This window comes from Bidens hawaiensis, unplaced genomic scaffold (genome assembly GCF_021521415.1).
Source record: "Bidens hawaiensis isolate Kalapana, Puna unplaced genomic scaffold, B.hawaiensis_p1.1 tig00025555_1, whole genome shotgun sequence".
NCBI lineage: Eukaryota > Viridiplantae > Streptophyta > Magnoliopsida > Asterales > Asteraceae > Bidens > Bidens hawaiensis.
This window is the reverse complement of record NW_027494078.1, coordinates 119038-137552: the sequence shown is the minus strand read 5'-3', so window position 1 is coordinate 137552 and position 18515 is coordinate 119038. Positions and strand designations below refer to the sequence as shown.

Here is an 18515-nt window from a genome sequence, read left to right as displayed (position 1 = left end):
TATGCATAAGGATTATGTCACCATGCATTTTGTTTTCTTTTCAACCTATTATAACTATAAATTTATGTATATTATAACTTTATATTGTATATTTGTATGGTGCAGGCACAATCTGATATTCTCCCTAAGGAAATACAGTCAATCAGCATTAATTCATCTTGTCCATATCAGTTGGGGTTCCATCTTGATGATGGCTGGTAAGTTAATTCAGGAAATTAATTCGTTCGTCATTTAAGATTCTTTTATGTTTTTTCTTTTGCTATTACATGATCATTAATTTTGATTTATTTATTAATTTTAGGTCTGGTGTTTTGGATTTGCATAATTTTCAAGTGTCACATATCCATTGCCCTCCTCCTCCTTGGCTGTTAGTCTTTCTTTATTCTCTGTCACTCAACAGAATCAAAAGCTCTCTTTATTATTTCAATAGTCTCAACTTTCTAATGCTACCATGTTTATTGACAAAAATTAGGGATGAATCAAATGATGAATTCCCTATATCCCTACCAAGGAAACCATCTTGGATACCTAAACACTCTGTAAGACATTTATCTTTCGTTTCATTGTTATTAGTAATTACCATAGTTATCAAATGCGATAAGCGCTCAAAAGCGTTGAGGCTGGGCCTAGCGCTTAGGCGATAAGTGCAAAAAGAGCGCCCGATTTTTTAAAAAAAGCGCACATTAAAAAAACAATTTTTTTTAACTAAAATAGAACATCTTAATAAGAAAACATACATTCATTCTTGAAATAGTTCATAGAACAACCAAACACCAAAATCCAAAACATGAAATACCAAGTACATCTTAATAATTAAAAAAACTTAATCATTAATACATCTATCATAATTCCAGTAATTCAACAACTCTATAAGCATTCATTTTAACTGCCAAGAACAATTTGATCCATCCACAATTGAAGCATTAACACATCTATCATAATATCCAGATTTCCAAAAATTAAAAACTAAAACTTAATCACAAATTTTGAATAGTGTAATCATTTAGTAAGAAGTCAAATGATATTTACTACACATGGGCAGGTTGGGAACAAATTATGGTGCTTTAATAGTGGAGTTTTAGACTTTTAGGTACTCCTAGAGAATAGGAACAGGTTGTTTAATTGATATTTAATATGCATGGGAAGGTTGGGAACATATTTATGGGCGCTTTAAATATTTGAGGCATGCAACTCGCAGTTAATGCGACTAGCGCTTTAAATGCGCTTATGCGCAAAAAGCGCTCGATTTTAACAACTATGGTAATTACTATTTGTTTCTTTTCGGTACCGCTAAACACCCAACATCAAATTGTATAAAGTTTTCTGGTCACTTTAGTTGTCTATTAATCTGCTACGTGTTTTAATATTAAATTGGTAATAACTAATAAAAGCATGTTTCAACTATGTGCAGATTTATGCAGTTGGGTCAACTTTAACTAACGGTCTGCATCTTTTAGATTTTTATCCACACACCAGCTCCCCGTGCCATGTAGACTACGAGTAAGAAACTTCACACGGTTCTCTTTCTTTTTAAGAACATATGGACGCTCAAATCCCAATCATGTCTATTTTTTATGTAGTGACTCAAAGAATCCCAGTGAGACCTGTGAGTGCAAACAAAACATGTTCATACCATTATCTGGTGTTGTTACTGCTTGTGCTTCTCATCCCTTTAACGGCACCATTATTGCTGGAACGGTGGTGCGTATACATACACTTGTATATTTGTTGCTCTTTTTAATAGCCGTGTTTTATGATACAAATATGAAAATGCTAATGCAACAATGTTTTTTTCAGGAAGGATTATTAATAATGATTTCTCAAAAGCACCTTGGTGAGAAAGGAGATGGTGATGGTGATGATGTTGAGCATTCATTAAAGACAATAAGTGAATAGACCCAGGAACTGTAAAACTGCTACTGTGAATGTTATAATAGAGGAATGACATATCTTGAAGATGATGATGGCTTTACATAAATAAAGTTTTTCAACAGTAAATTAGGTTTGCCCGGGTAGCTGCTTTTGTTTGGGATTTATAGAAATGTAGAATTAAGGATGAGCAAATTCGGTACCGGTATCGAAATATTCAGGAATAGGGATGAGCAAATTCGTTACCTGTAGAATGAATGATGGAATCCCCCTCCTTTCCTTATTTGGGATGGGAATGTGGTGTGGATCTGATGATCTAAATAACTAGAGCTTTTGGGGGCACTTGGGTGTTATTGGGCAATGAAAATGTAAATGGTTTTTCCATTGCTTGGCTAATTGTTCAAACAAATTCCTCAAATGGCTTATGAATGGTTTATTATTTGTTAAAGGGTATTAAATCATTAGTATACCTTATTAGCACATCTAATCATTCTTTTTACAAAAAGATAGTTTGAAAATTTGAAATGACTTTTGGTGGGAGATTATGATTTTTGGAAAACGAGATTCAAAATGAAGAATCTACAATTATCGTTAACTTCGTAAATTATGTGAATGTTCCATGAACTTTATACATAATTACTAATTGGCAACTTGGATTTAGTAATTCAAACTATGTTTATTGGTTGATAATATCAATATTAGCAATTTGGTTACTAATAGCCTTAATTCTCACCTTCGTTGTCAAAAGCAATCCTAGTAGCATAATCATCATAGATTTCACGCCCAACTCACCCGGGAAAGTTTATGCAGAGTGGGGCTTGGTTTTCGTTGTTGGTCTGCGACTAGTCTTTGTTTGGCCTGGATTAAATACCTCAAATTCAACAACAAAATCGGTACACCCGGGGTTACTCGTCTAAAAGGTTGATAAACAAAGTTTCCATTCAAAACTCTCGTTTCATCGAACTTTACGCACCTATCCTTTAGAAGGGACACACATGTTTATATGCCTTCTACTTGGGCTGATATCCCCAAGTGTACCATTAGTGAGCTTCTTGGAATATTATATGTTAATTAAATCTTTAAAACTTTTACCATAAATCATATTTAGTTAATATAAAAATGGTTTGGGTTGGTTGCTAATGGGTGTGAAAATTGGGTTTGATTGGGTTATACATAGGTGAAGAGATAAATTAGATTTCAATGAAAGGTCGGGCTAAGCTGGATGTTGAATGAGAGTAGTTTATGTGATATCAAACATTTAATTCAATGATATTATGGTGTATTTAATGGTTCTCTTCCCCACTTCCCCTAAAGGCTAGGGGACTTGGGATTCACTGTGAATTGTGAAGTAGATTAAAAGTAGATAAAATGAGGTGTACATGGGAGGACATATGCATAAATAATAGACAAGTGTGGGGCAGACATAAATGATATGGATGGGCCGAACACAAATAATATGGATGGGCCGGACTTAATGCATACAATTTTTTTTTTTTGGAAAAAATTACTCTACTAAGCTAAAAAGCTGGATGGGTCGAGGCCCGCCTTGGCCTATAAGAAGACCCGTCCCTGAGCATACATGTTGTATATTTGCGTACCTGGATGATGAATTCAATTAATGATGCAAACATGTAATCTTGATTTCAATCTTGGTTTCTTGAACAATTGTCTGGATTAATCTCTGAATTGTGAATCACTTTCAGATATATTTGCGGGTTACATACGATGATTTATCGGATAAGACAGAGATTTTTGTAGATGGAATTGGATTTTGATGATTCTGTGAATGTGATGAAGAACCAGAGGAGAGGTAACCGTCCTCTTGTTCTGTGTATTCGATTAAGTAAGGAATCCCAGAGATGAAATCATCGGCCTATAAAAACCGATTCCCATATCTCTTATCCCACATAAGCCCAAATATTTAATTAGAAGCCCACCTATTATTATACTTAAGCCCAAGTATAGCCACATAATACATTGAAATAACATTTAGAATTATATTGAGCTCGCACTCCCGCATCACCTAACTCGTTTAATCTCTAGCGTTATTTCCTCGATCGACAAGTTAATCCAATAACACTAAAATAACCAACAATATATTCCCAAACTAAAGAATGCTAATTCTGTTAAAAAGCAAGCAAATCTATATGCAATAGAAAAAGTGATTTTGTGATCGTGTGTATGCGTATGGTTAAACAAATGAATGATAATATTGTAACTTGGTGAAAGAATGTATATTTCGTTGCCTTCCATTGTGTCAACAGCCAATTACATATATACAAGAGATATCCCATCTATTTAGGGATATTCCTAACAAACAAATATTCTTCACTAATAAATCGATATACATGCCAAATATACTAATATCTAATAGACCCCCGCAGTCGAAGCTGGAGGTTCACGAAGGCTGAGACTGGCACGGAAATCTTCAAATAAAACTTTCGGAAGACCCTTCGTAAATATGTCAGCAATTTGATAACGGGATGGGACGCGTAGGACGCGTACGAGACCCCGTTGAACTTGTTCACGAACGAAGTGAATGTCAAGCTCAATGTGTTTTGTTCGTTGATGTTGCAATGGGTTACCCGATAAATAAATGGAACTCATGTTATCACAATACACCAAAGAAGCCTGTGTAACAGGTCGATGTAGTTCCAGAAGGAGGTTTCGAATCCAGCAGATTTCGGCAACTACATGTGTAATACCTCGGTATTCGGCTTCGGCATTGGATCGGGAGATGGTTGATTGGCGTTTTGAGGACCAAGCTAGCAAGTTGTTGCCGAAGTATACACAATATCCCGACGTGGATCGACGAGTGTCCGGACACCCTGCCCAGTCGGCATCAGTGTAGGCCCGTAAAGAGGTCGAAGTTAGTGGTCCAAGAGTGAGCCCGAGATGAGAAGTGCCCCGAAGATATCGTATAATATGTTTCAAGCTATCCCAATGCGGAAGACGCGGGGAATGCATATGCATGCAAACCTGTTGAACAGTGTAAGAGATGTCCGGTCTCGTAAAGGTGAGATATTGGAGGGCTCCTGCCAAGCTTCTGTAGAGAGACGGGTCTTCAAACTCTGGTCCGCTTGCCGGAAGCTTTCCTTTAGTGTCAACCGGGGTTGCAAGAAGTCATGCCGGCTCGATTTATAATGTCTTGCGCATAATTCTGCTGTGAAAGAAACATTTTGTCGCATGTTCGTATTACCGATATCCCAAAAAAATAACTTAGCGGCCCCAAATCTTTCATTGCAAATTCCGAACTCAGATGATTCATCAGGTTTAGACGGAGTTTCTCAGACGATGTCGTGAGAATGATGTCGTCCACATATAGTAACAAATATGCGGTTTCGGAACCGTGATGGTAAATAAAAAGCGAGTTGTCGCTTCGGCTTTGTTTGAATCCCAAGGAGAGAACAAATTCGGTAAACCGTTGATACCAAGCTCGAGGGGCCTGTTTCAGTCCGTATAGTGACTTTTTAAGCAAGCAAACATGATCTGGAAACCTGTTATCTCGAAAACCCATAGGTTGGTGCATGTAGACCATCTCGTTTAAGTTCCCGTGAAGAAAAGCATTGGTGACATCAAGTTGATGCACCACCCATGACTGAGATAAAGCAATGGAGAGGACTGTGTGAATAGTAGTCGGTTTGACAACAGGGCTAAATGTTTCACCACAATCGATACCAACTTGCTGACTACGACCATCACACACCAAACACGCTTTATAGCGCTCCAATGACCCGTCTGATCTGAACTTATGCCTGAATAACCACATGCATCGAATGATATTCATATTTGGTTGGTGTCGGACTAACTCACACGTCTCATTTTTAATAAGGGAATCATACTCGTTGTGCATAGCGTTTCGCCATACCAGTGTGGACAAGGCAGTTTTTGGCGAGTTGGGTATTGGTTCGACCTGTGTGGTGTGAAGGTTGAAATGGGGTTTCGGTTTTGAGATCCCATTCATTGCTCGTGTGCGCATGGTGCGAGTAGGAAGGGGGGCCGTAGGAGGTGGTGGTGAGGTGGGTGGTATGGGTTGGCCGGGTACGGTGTGGGTGGGATTGGTAACGGGTTTTGAGCGACGAGTGTAGGTAAGAATGGGTGGGGGTAGTAACCGAACGAGGTTCGTAGTGTTGTGGAATCGGTTCGTTTGAAGTGTGAACTGGGGTCCGGGGTGAATTGTGATTGATGGATGGCGGTGTGTTAGAGGAGATGTTGGGTGTAGTGTTGTGTATCGGGGTGATGGGTAGGGTAGACATATTGGCCGGTGCAGCATTGAGTGGGGGTTGAGAAGATGATGTGTGAGAAGTGTCTTGGATGTTTGACCAGAGGGTAGGGTGAGGCGGTTCAAACAGAAAGGTGTACGGGTCCGATGTCGGGTGTGGAGTGTTGACATAGGGGAAGGTGGCTTCGTCAAATATTACATGTCGGGACGTAATCATTTGACGGGTTTTGAGATCAAAACATCGGTATCCGCGATGGTTAGGTGGATACCCAAGAAACACACATGCGTTCGACCGGTATTCAAGTTTGTGTATTGTGGTGGATGGTTTGAGAGGGTAGCAAAGGCATCCAAACACCTGAAGATGAGTGTAAGATGGTTGACGGTTGTATAGAACATGGTGGGGTTGTTAAGGTTATTTGGTCTATTTGGTAGGATGTTCAGGAGTAGGTGGTGGTTTCAAGAACATAGTGCCAATAAGTGTTGGGTAGGTTGGATTGTGCAAGAAGGGTGCGAACCATGTTGTTGATGGTGCGGATTTCGCATTCCGCTTTACCATTTTGTGAGGATGTATGAGGGCAAGATAGACGGAACGCCATACCATGTTGGTTAAAGAATTGGTGAAATTGATTATTTATATATTCTTTGCCATTGTCGCATTGTAATTGTTTAATGCGTTTGTCGAACTGTGTGTTAATTAGGTTATAAAATTTTGAAATATTGAGAAAACTTGTGATTTTCTACTGATTGGGAATGTCCATATAAAATCAGAAAAATCATCAATAAATAGAACATAGTAGCGGTGACCCCCGGAACTCAAGATTGGTGAGGTCCAAAGGTCACTGTGAACAATCTCAAAAGGTAAATAAGTGCGATTACAAGAACTAATAAAAGGGAGTTTCACACTTTTCCCAAAAACACACGGTTCGCAGACACGTTTATTGGACTTAGAAAACAAAATAAATGAGCACTTCTTGAGAGACTGCAAAGGACATGAGCCCGGATGACTAAGACGTTGATGCCACAGTGTTTGTGAGATCGCCACATTTGCTGATGGAGACTTGATTTTTGATAGCATTTGTGGCGTCAGAAGATACAAATCACCGGTATTGTTGCATCGTAGGATAGGGGTCCGCGTCTTGAGGTCCTTCATAGAAAAACCGAAAGGGTCAAATTCAACAGAAACCCAATTGTCTGTGACTAAACGTCTAACATATAAGAGATTATGAATTAAATTAGGGGCGTAGAGGACATTGGTTAATATAAGGGGCGGAAACGGTGGGGGTAAAGTTTAATTGCCTTGTCCAAGAACCGGAACAGTAGTTCCGTTTCCAACGATAATATTACGATGAGTGCCCTTATTAAAGTGAGACGTGAAGTTACCTGGTTGGCAGTTGGTCATATGGGTGGTTGCTCCGCTATCCATAGCCCATGGAGTATCCGGTGGGTTGAGTGACATTGTATATAGAGCCTGTTCAATGTCGGTCGGGGCATAACCAGCTGCATACGCCAGCTTAGGTTGTGGGCCGAGAATACCCGGAGTTTGACTACCAGTGGACCGAGGGGTGGTTGGGTATGGGCATGGTGGTTGAGCAGACCATTGATTTGTATGTGAACCGTGTCCCCACGAAGGCTGGAAAACCCATTGCCCTTGAACCGAAGAAAACGGGTGTGGGGGCTGCTGTTGGTGGTTGCGTCACGGCCACCATATCGTCCACGGCCGCTTCCTCGGGACCTGCCCTGGCCTCTGCCATGGTCAGTTCATGAGTCAGAGGTGAATCGCTGGTCCGACTTGATGGTTTGGGTCTCAGCTTTTTGAGAGGTTGCGGCGTGAAGTGCGGTTCCCACGGTCTGTGATGCATGAAGGGTCATGTTGGTCTTTCGATCATACTCACGCATAAGTTTGGAGCGTGCCTCGTGAAACGAGGGAAGTGGTTGAAGATTCGATATCAACATAGCAATCCCTTCGTATTGCTCGTTTAACCCGGTGACGAGTTGTTGTACCATCTTTTCATCTGTGAGGGGTGCCTCCACGTTAGCGAGTTGATCGCATATGACCTTGACCTCCTGGCAATAGGCAACAATGTTTTCAAAATTATCGAGACGGGTGTTATTTAGTTTCTGAGTGAGGTATATGGCTCTTGAGGATTTGTTGTCTTGGAATAAGGTCTCGAGTGTGGTCCAAGCTTCACGGGCAGTTGTGTTCGGTTTAAGAATTGTGTTGAGAAGGTCAAGGGAGATGGTGCCATAGATCCATTGGAGGACTATGGCATCCAACCGATCCCAAAGGTCAGCAGCAGCAAGGGCAGCCGCGATTTCCTCGGCAGTCCGTTTTTCCGAGGATGAGGTGGTGGCAGCAGGGTTGGGTTTTGGTAGAAGGTGATTGTAGACTTGATACGCTCGGCAGTGCATCTTGAACAGTTCTGACCACGATGTGTATTGGCCGGTCTCGTTGTCGAGGGTGATAGGGATGGCGTGTTTGATGTTGGAAACGGTGATAGCGGGGTGGAGTTTGGAATCCATTACAGAGGTGATAGAGAAAGGATCGAAGGGGGGTGGGTTACCGCCGGCGACAGATGAAGAAGGAGAGGGTTGGCGGCGGTAGGTTTAGGCTGATGATACCATGAAAGAAGGTATATTTCATTGCCTTCTGAAAGAAGGTATATTTCGTTGCCTTCCATTGTGCCAACAACCAATTACATATATACAAGAGATATCCCATCTATTTAGGGATATTCCTAACAAACAAATATTCTTCACTAATAAATCGATATACATGCCAAATATACTAATATCTAATACTTGGTGAATCTGTTTACAAACGAACATACATACTTATAGTAAACTTGGCGGCCGGAAGAACCTATAGATGTCTTGATGTTACAATAATATTACAAACACAATAACAGTAACACTACTAATGCTAAGTTTAAGCGTTTACTATCAAATAGTTTAGGTTTGGACTAATTTAGATCATTAATAACAAGAGGAATTGCTTGTTAGAAGAAGCAAATGGTAATCGGTAATGCTTAAACGATAGTGTGTGTATACGACTTAGGTTCAAACGAGAGTGAATAATATCGAACAAAATTGATAAATATTTACAAGAGTTAACATGGTATATACAACAAACCAATAAGCAGCTTTTAATTAAACCGTTAAACGATAAAGTTAACGCTTGATGACACCAACTGTCAAATTACCGGTAATAACCACGCTTAACTACCATGCTAATGTACTTAAATTTACATATTGCTTATATAATATACCGATGTTTTGCAGCTGCAACTGCTTTATTCTGGATCTACACCAGACCCCACCATCTTCAGACGAACGTTGTACACATTACTACTATATCTTCATATATATTATGTTTTAATGGAATGATAATCTTTTTTTTTTGGGTTTAATTTCAGAGCTCAGATTTATGGTATTTTTCAAAACCATCCGTAGTCACAGCGGGTGTCTCTGCTTTAGAATTCGACACAAAGGTATTTCTTGTGAAAACATAGCATCTGTGTTTATTTTAGTCATAACACCATAAGAATTTAGCAGTTAATTAATGATCGTGAAATGATCATGTGAATGTTTTTTAGTCACTAATTTGTAGATCATTAAGGTCTCATTTCGGCATCTATAATTTCCATGTTTAGGAACAGGAATAGCGCATATGTCTTATTAGTTTTATTAATTATTCATCTTTAGCAGGGGGGTGTTTGGCATCAGTGATAAGATCAGGGTGCTTAACAGTGCATAAGTTTGAATCCTTACACAGTCAAAGTAATGAATCTTAAAGTATATGATATTAGGTCTCCAATCTTTGTCAACCCTTTTGCACTTTGAACATTTTAATCACATGTATTGTTTTATTTACCTTCTTGATCTGTATAAGTGATTAAATTGAAATACATGTTTTTAGTATCCTTCATGTGCATGCATTCAAATTCCGGCAAGTGCAAATGTATATGGTTGATATTTTAATAGAGCTGTGGTCTTGGTTTAGAAAAGCGGTTAATGTTTGTTAGTGATTTTTCAAAAGCACCGTTGCAAGAAAGGAGATGTTTATGATGATGAAGGCGACGAGCATTCATGAAAGACGGACCATGGGACTGTAAATCGTGTTGAGAGTGAAAATGTAGTTTAGACGTTATAGCAGTTTCTAATGCTTTCAATTTTTAGTAGTAGATAGCTGGTGATCAGTTCATGATTCTATACAAACTGATGTTCTAAGATTTCAAGAAACGGGAAAGAACACAAATTCTCAATATACTTTCTCCCGGTAGATTTAGATTAGCTTGGATTAGAGCAGAATCATATAGTTGGTCTTCAAACATGAATTTCAACCATGACAACTATGATTGCTTAATAAGGTCAGTAGTTGGTGACGGAGCCGGCACACTTGCTGATTCAAGATTAGCTCATCATTCCAATTTTGGCTTAATAAAACTGAGAGAATAACAAACTAACAACTAACTGGAAGTTAGTTATTCGTTAATCACAGCGTTACAATTGAGCCTCTCAACTATTAACAGTTGCTAACTTTAGCTATTTTTTTTATTTAATTTCTAACATTACTCCGTCCTTCAAAGGATTCGTGACCTCTAGAATTAAAATTGGGAAATTTCAATTGAAAATACGTTATAGAGTTAGACAGTTGTTATTGTTGTTTAAACCTTAAATTCTTCGATTTTACTTCGTTCGCAGTTGATAAGATGTCAGCAAAGGGACTCTCCTATGTTGTCTCCAATAGTAGCAAAAATTCTTTGTGTTCTTAAGGTTTTATCCATCTCTGGATTCCTATAATTGTTGTCACGTTGTAGGTTGTCCAGGTGAGGTAATAATTCTGGTAATTACAACGGAGTCGAGGACTATCAGCTCCGATACCAATGTTGAGGGATAAACTGAGAGTGAATTCATAGATACTTGACCCATTCAATTCATTGTTTTTCCCTAAGTGATTGAGGGTACTCCCGATCCCATGGCAGACGATGACGTTGCTGTAGATTTATGAGTAGTTTAAATGGTGTATAAGTTAGCACTTCTAAATATAAACTATAAACTACTCCGTATATATTAACAACTACCTTTTTATTTAGTTTGTAACACACTGCCATTGGCTGTCCATAAATTCTAGAAAATGACGTGGAGATAAAAGTATCATTTTTTCGTCTATTTGATCGACCTTCCAAGAATCTTTTCTTAAATAGCAATGTTAAATCTTGTCACTTACAAGGCACATGGTAACAAAATAATTAGCATATGGTAAGAGAGTATAGAGAGATTCCACTAAAAAGCAATTTCCAAAATCTGAAATGTCAAATATATGCTTTGATGTAAATTGTAGGACATCACATCACAACATATATAATACACAACATAAAACAACATAAACTAAGTAAAAACTATTTGGACTTGCTAGCTTCTTTCTAGAATGCTGGTAAGACTATCCCCATTCTCCACCCTCACTAACATATCTTTCTCCGTACATATCATGAAATCATGTACTGTTAAGGGCGGATCGCTTTGATTTAGGGTTCCATGTCTAGCCTCTTTCATGATTGCTCAACATCATGGTCATTATCACCATCTCCTTTCTTGCCAATGTGCTTTTGAGAAACTGTTAACAAAGACCCATCCTAAACAAAAAACAATAACTTTTGCATGAGCCTTAACAACACATCCATTAAAAACATAAACAATATAAAGGTGGATGTATGTATACCCACCAGAGTTCCAGCAACAATAGTGCCATTAAGTGGATGGACGGCGCAAGCCGTAACATTCTTAGATAACGGCACAAATATGCTTTGCTTATCCTCAGCATTCTCATCGGACTCTCAGCATCGCTACAGGAATAATGGCAATTCAAAATAACATCAAAAGTTTAGCTTTAGCTTTAACGGGAAATCAAAAGGCAGAACGTTTCTTACATATAATCCACATGGCATGGGGAGCTCAGATGTGGATGAAAATCTAATAGGTGAAGGCCTTTGCGAGAAGTTGATGGAGCCGCATAAATCTGAACATAGGTACGTATATGTACTAATTCAAACATGCACGCTTTTGTGTAACCAATTAAATGTAAAACACATAATGCAACCAAAGAAATTGATATAACTTAATGTTAATTAGAAATATAGCACTGGTGTCTTAGAGCTAATGATTAAAGAATAGATGTTAAACTCATAAATTTATATAAATTAAAGAAATTTATAATTTATATGTAACCAATTATATGCTAAGCACATACCGCAACCAGAGAAATTTATATAATATAATGTTGGAAATTTAGCAGCGGTGTCTTGGAGGTAAATGATTAAAGAATAAGTGTCTTACCAAAGGGAACACACACATCACTTAATGAAAACAACTAAAAAAAAGTAACGTTTTTACCGAGTGTTCTGGAAGCCATGACGGTCTCCTTGAGTATGATATAGGTCTTCCATAAGCGTGACTATCCCTAATTTGATAAACAAACATGATAGATATTACAAACTTTGAATTATGAAAACTTTGTAAGGAAAAATAATTGTACATAAATAAGATAGAAAGGTTAACAAGGACTCACAGCCAAATAGGAAATTGAGGGCAATGGATGTGTGACACTTGATAATTATGTGTATCCACAACGCCGGACCTAAAATTCAAAAAGGAGCCGGGTGACTTTAAAACACAGAAGAAAAAATATATAACGGAGAAACACTAATAAAGACATCAAAGGTATTTGAACGACAAATTTCTTTCCCGACTAAACCTACCAGCCATTGTCAAGGTGGAATGCTAGCTGATATGGACAGGATGGATTGATGTTAATTGCATGTAGTTCTTTCGGTCGACGATCACGCCTTGTCTGCACCATACAACGTACATGAAATTAAAGAATATGATCAAGTACTTAGAGCGCAAATTTTAGAAACAAAAACAAAAAATATGTTGTAATAACTTTCATACCTTACGAGGATTAATTTGTTTCATCAAATATTCCAAATCCATTGATGTTAGAGGAATAGAGTGTATCTGATCAGGGAGATGATTATTATTCACCAAAATATTCTTGTTTCAGCTTTTGTGAAATTTGTAAAATTAAAAACGATAAACAACCTCCCAATCACTTAGAGAAGCAGCAGGGGATGATCGCATTCTACGCAGATCCCACACATATATAAACCCAGTCGTAGCAGCACCGTACACACACTGATAGAAAAAGATGACGTTAGTGTTGATACAAGCAAATGGAAAACGTTAATTTCGCACATGTTTCAACATGTAACATAAAATTGTTGTAATGTGTATGTTATAAAATGTGAAAATTTACATGATCTCCAAGTATTTGGATGCTAGTAAGGCCGGTGATTTTTTTAGTTGTGAGCAACCTTTGTGGAATAATGTTCGCTCGTCTATCCCACATATTTATTACTCCCCTCGTGTCGGAAGCAAGTACCCTATTTAACATATCATGACACTCATAGTTATCAATTCAATCAATAAAATTAAGAAAAAAAAAAATAAAAAAACATGCAGTGGGTACTAGGACAATAATAAATATTAGTGTTTTGTTTTTTTTTCAAACCTCATCCCATCATTCAGAAAAGCTATGTCAGATAATTCTACGGTCTCACGATTAGAGCTCTTCCATAATACCTGCAGACTCATAAACAAGAGAACCTGAAGTTATCATGATTCTCATTGAAAGTCATATTGTAATTAACTAATATATGCTGCCATGTTGGCAACTGACTTGCTAAAAATATGAGTATTGTCACATGACTATATGAGAACTCAAAGGAAAAACATACCTGAACTTCTCGGGATTGCTCGATGTCAATAATTCTAAGTTGAGTGCTTCTAAAGGATGCACATGCAATCTGATGAACTCAAATGTTAAACCAAATTAACCACTTGCAATAGCACAGAGTATAATAGTAAGACAAAAGTAGTATATATACTGAAGTATGAAACTTGTACCTCTGTAGACGGAAAAGAGAAAAATTAAAAGAAAAGGAAGAAGTAATAACGCACCTCATTCTGGTTAGATGGGTTCCAACGAACAGCGCTGATACTATCAAATTTCCCATCATATAAAGGAAAGTGCTTCAGCTGATCTGTAACCAAAAAGGATGAAAACCTCAGCCTGGAATTAATATTTGAAACCTACCTGAAGTCGGTCAAAGTTTAATGCTTAACACGTATTTCTTTAAATTTAAGCACAGGCACAAACGAGACATAAGTTCTAGCATTATACAGAGAAGGTAAATTAAACAATTCATTCGTGGCGTAAACAAAGTGATAATAAAGTAAATACAATTTAAAACTGCAAAAGGGATGAGAAAAATAGTAGACCTAATTTCATTATAAACTTACCACTTCCATTACGATGACTGCATAGAGATTCAAATTTATGCACCGTTACGCAACCAGATCTTGTTACAGATGCCAAATTTGTTCCCTGTTAAATTATAATAGTTATTAAGGCACGCGCAAATCCTGGCTCTAAATATGCAAAACATCCCAAAATGAAACCTAGATGAGAAATATGTAAAAATCCCATAAAAATACACACAATGCCTTAATCATCAACTAACTACTAGATTCTTTGATACTTATGGGACTTCCGGCATGGTATTTATGACTAAAACAATCACTGATGTTATGTTTTCCCAAGAAATGAAGCAAAACTATATATACCTTTGTATCAAATTCCAAAGCAGACACACCTAGCTTGAACAATATACTTTCTGAGCCATAATCGAATCCAGCTCCAATTCTGAAATTGAGCCAAAGCGGTAAAAGTTTTAAATTTTGGATCAAGATGTACGTCGACTGTCTTGGCCATAACAAGATCGTATATTTTACTTAGATATCATGTTTGTTTATAACGATATATAAAAAAATGGAACAACATAACATGAAAATAGAGTAGTAACACTAACAAAGCGTTGACATCTAGTCCCTCTTCAGAATAAAGCCTATCCAGCTGCAAAACATCATTATTTATGATCCCTTAATTCGTCCAAAGCTAAACTGTGGAATTGTGAACTAGGCTTGTTTTGTTTGGGAAAAGATGCTAACCGCGTGATCATATGTGATTTGGCTATAAGGTGTTCTGCAAGGTGCTTGCCATGTATGATATACATGGGGAAATTTTCCCAATCTTCCAAGGAAAACAAATCTTGGGTTAGCTAAATAAAAGTTAGTGAATTACTAAAAGGGTTGTGATATAGCCACACCACCTCATTTGATTTCACACTATCAAACGACCAGCCACAAAACACATGTCTAGGCCGTTCTGGCGGGGTGTTTTTCTAACCGTATCCGAATACCAAACCCGATTCGAAGTGACTCGAGACTCGAATAACCCAACCCGAATTTACCTTAACCGAATAAGCTCTTAACCTGAACCCGAGATAAAATAATTGGGTTGGTATTTGGGTTGAAATACACAAAATCGGGTAGACCCGAATAACCCGAACTAGGGTCAGCTAAATTCTAAAGTCGGGTTTTTTTTAGGTTTAACTAATAATGAATAACCAGTGGTGTTTTACTTTTTTTTTTTTAAGGAATCCAACTTCCAACATGTGTATTTTTAGTAGGCGCAACAATGCAGCATGCATATCCTTGGTAATGTACTTGATTAATTGACAAATATGCATAATGTTGTAAAACCTTGTAATATTAACTCATAAAACTCAAGAATCGTTTAAGGTAGGCTATGTTTAGTCGAATAACTAGCAACAAAGACAAATCAATTCATTTGTGTGAAAATTTGGTTGATTCGGATTCTAAATGGTAACATGACAAATTTAAAAAAAAATAGTTACATATAAAACTGATATACAGATCAAATGGTTTTACCAGATACTCGACCCGAATATACCCAACCCGTTTAACTTGAAACCTGAACAACCCAATTTTATTTGGGTCGGGTCTTGGGTCGATTTCTTTTTAGCTCAAACCCGAATAACCCGACCCGAAAAACTTACCCAAAGAACACCCCTAGTTCTGACCATAGACCGTCAAACTGAAAATTTGGGGTTATAATGGCCGATGAGCCAATATCCGGATGACCGTTCAACTATGAAAGTTTTTGGTCAAAACGTTCATTTGACTTCTATTTCTGACCAAAGACAGTCAAAACTATGAATTTTTTTTATCAAAACGGCAGTCGGATCTCTATCCAGACAGACTTATTGTAGACTACGAAACTTTGAAAAATGTTGTTCAAAAAGGCTGCCGGGCCTCTACAGGACGACCATTTAAAAACTGTGTAGATTAGATGTACGTCAGACAGTACGTGCACCAAATAATGTTTAACTCACACCTCAGTATACGACTTGCATAGCAGCGGAGACATCTGGTGCTTGTAATACCGTTCAGATCTTCCATTCACTTCATTATGAATCCTCTTCCTGCGGGACCTAATGAAAAACAAAATAACAATTAGCATTCAATTGAATTATTCAAAACAACAAAATCAGCCAGCATTAGGCGAGTCTACTCTTTAACAGGCCTAGCGTTTGCATCGATCTGAGCTGTCGGGTTCTCGTAATTTTCCATGGCGGATTGATGTGATATCAGTTGATGTTTCAGCGATAGCGATGAACAAAATTTGTGTGACCAATATAAAGGTCCAGCTAATATATATATACACACATATAAGGTGGTGGCTGAGTTATTTGCGGGCTGAAGTAATGCTTATTGGGACAAGGTTCATTCACCGAATCCCTTGTAATTAAGTCTTTGTTCCCCAGGTTAATTAACCAAATAAATGAAAAGAAATGAAACTAATTAACATTGTTTTTTAAATAAAGTGATTTTAAACCTTTGTCTCTGGTAATAATTTTTTTTTTTCCATTCACACACTACTCTACTATATTCATTAAGTTTGAAGTTTGATTATAATCACAAAAAGAGTTAATTCAATTAATTAAATCATTAATTATTTCTCAAGCATTAAAAACCACTCTAATCATTCATTAATTACTCAAACATTAAATTTAAATCCCCCTTATCATTTTTCAGTATTATTTTGGCATTAGTTTATGTGAATTTATTTTCGGTCTCAATGTGTATAAAGAATTAAGATTTTATTAGTAATTTTGTAAAAAACCTGGTTCTGTTAAATTAATAAAATTACATTAATAGAATAACGCATTGGTTTAGTAAAAAAAGAGTTAATTACGTCATTAGTGTCTGTGATTTTTAACGCCCGTTAGTGTAAAGTGTGTGCAAAAAACAAAGCATAGTACAACTTGAAAACTTTAATACCCAAACATGTTACTTTTTAAAAACCACAGTACACATACACTAACGACGTAATTAACTCTAAAAAAACTGAGTGGATTCTATTATGTGAATAAATTAGTAGAAATTTAAACGCACTGACATACATAATAAGTTTTTAAAAAACATTTGTATAAAATTTAATGATCGGGTCATAATTTAATTAAAGAAGATTTTAATGATTCGATGATAATTAATGAATAAGAGAGAAATTTTAATTTTCAGACTGTAGGTCGCGCTAGACAAGAGAGCTCATTCAACTAACAGGAAAATCTGGACACGGTTACAATCGTGGAGCCTCGCGATTGCTAAAGCAGTTATACGCAAAAGTGTGGTTCTTTATGAATTATTGGTATTTGGTTAATTTTGTAGTTCGCTAATTAACCGTTGATTTGTTTTCTTTGGCAGATTAGGGCACTTCCACATGGCTATTATATCTGGGACTCACCTTGTAAAACAATAATTAGAAAATTTGGTATCTCTAACATGGTTGGTTATAAGTGCGCGTCCTTAATTTCCAAAACTAAACAAGTGCTAATTCATGGTTTAGTTAATTTTTTTTATGGTAAATAATACGGAAATGTTCATAAGTACAAAACGATTACAATAAAGTGGCAGACAAACGGGCAACAAGTTGTGCCGCAACCCCCTTTTGAATAGCAAGAGGGATTGCTAATGTATAGTAGCGATTTTTGCAGCTGCGTGCACTTTATTTTGGATCCGTACCACATGATGCCGATATCTTATTGTCAGTGTTAGTGTTTTACTGCTGTATTTTCATGTTATCAAAGTAAAATACGCATTTGCTTAAATTAAAAACGTATATTGCTTTGATCCTTTTCTTTTGGTTTAATATCAGAAATCCACGTGCAGTCCCTCATATGCAAAGTTTTTTATCCACTTTTGGTGTGTCTTCTTTGGAATTTGACACAAAGGTATAGTTTTTGCTTCATTGTATGGAATATATAGCATACGTGATTATTTCAGTCATAACCATACCGGAAGTACCATACGTGTATCTAAGAATCTAGAAGTTAATTAATGATTATGAAACCGAAAGTCATTCGTGTCTCATTTTGGCATATTTTTCAAATTTTGTATCGGGATCGAATAGCACATGCACCTTATTAATTAATTTATAGTTAAC

At 37.1% G+C, this 18515-nt stretch overlaps 3 protein-coding genes across 3 annotated transcripts; 1 reads left to right on the top strand and 2 right to left on the bottom strand.

Moving 5' to 3' along the window:
- The first annotated feature begins 1 nt into the window (after position 1).
- On the top strand, positions 2-2090 carry LOC143571728 (uncharacterized). Its single transcript, XM_077057076.1, has 7 exons — positions 2-16; positions 106-197; positions 302-367; positions 473-539; positions 1412-1500; positions 1581-1701; positions 1798-2090. Exons 1-7 carry the CDS (start codon positions 2-4, stop codon positions 1894-1896), a joined length of 549 nt encoding a protein of 182 aa, XP_076913191.1. The 3' UTR covers positions 1897-2090.
- Positions 2091-7849: 5759 nt separating this feature from the next.
- LOC143571727 (uncharacterized) lies at positions 7850-8611 on the bottom strand. Its single transcript, XM_077057075.1, has one exon. The coding sequence runs from the start codon at positions 8609-8611 to the stop codon at positions 7850-7852; it is 762 nt and encodes a 253-aa protein (XP_076913190.1).
- A 3029-nt stretch (positions 8612-11640) lies between these two features.
- LOC143571726 (uncharacterized) lies at positions 11641-16642 on the bottom strand. The gene is made up of 12 exons (XM_077057074.1): positions 16584-16642; positions 16407-16503; positions 16069-16160; positions 14774-14852; positions 13885-13953; positions 13659-13729; positions 13404-13530; positions 13190-13282; positions 13040-13105; positions 12847-12938; positions 12482-12548; positions 11641-11724 (listed from the first exon to the last, which is right to left on the bottom strand). The coding sequence occupies exons 1-12, from the start codon at positions 16640-16642 to the stop codon at positions 11641-11643; spliced, it is 996 nt and encodes a 331-aa protein (XP_076913189.1).
- Positions 16643-18515: the final 1873 nt, after the last annotated feature.

Bases quoted from the DNA above. Each gene is read 5' to 3' on its own strand.
- LOC143571728 (XM_077057076.1), top strand. The intron at 198-301 runs GTAAGTTAATTC...TATTAATTTTAG, and splicing joins TTCCATCTTGATGATGGCTG to GTCTGGTGTTTTGGATTTGC. The intron at 368-472 runs GTTAGTCTTTCT...GACAAAAATTAG, and splicing joins TGCCCTCCTCCTCCTTGGCT to GGATGAATCAAATGATGAAT.
- LOC143571727 (XM_077057075.1), bottom strand. From the start codon at position 8,611: ATGGATTCCAAACTCCACCCCGCTATCACCGTTTCCAACATCAAACAC.
- LOC143571726 (XM_077057074.1), bottom strand. From the start codon at position 16,642: ATGGAAAATTACGAGAACCCGACAGCTCAGATCGATGCAAACGCTAGG. The intron at 16,161-16,406 runs GTGTGAGTTAAA...AAACTTTCATAG, and splicing joins TATGCAAGTCGTATACTGAG to TTGAACGGTCATCCGGATAT. The intron at 11,725-12,481 runs GTAAAAACGTTA...TTTTTTGTTTAG, and splicing joins CATGGCTTCCAGAACACTCG to GATGGGTCTTTGTTAACAGT.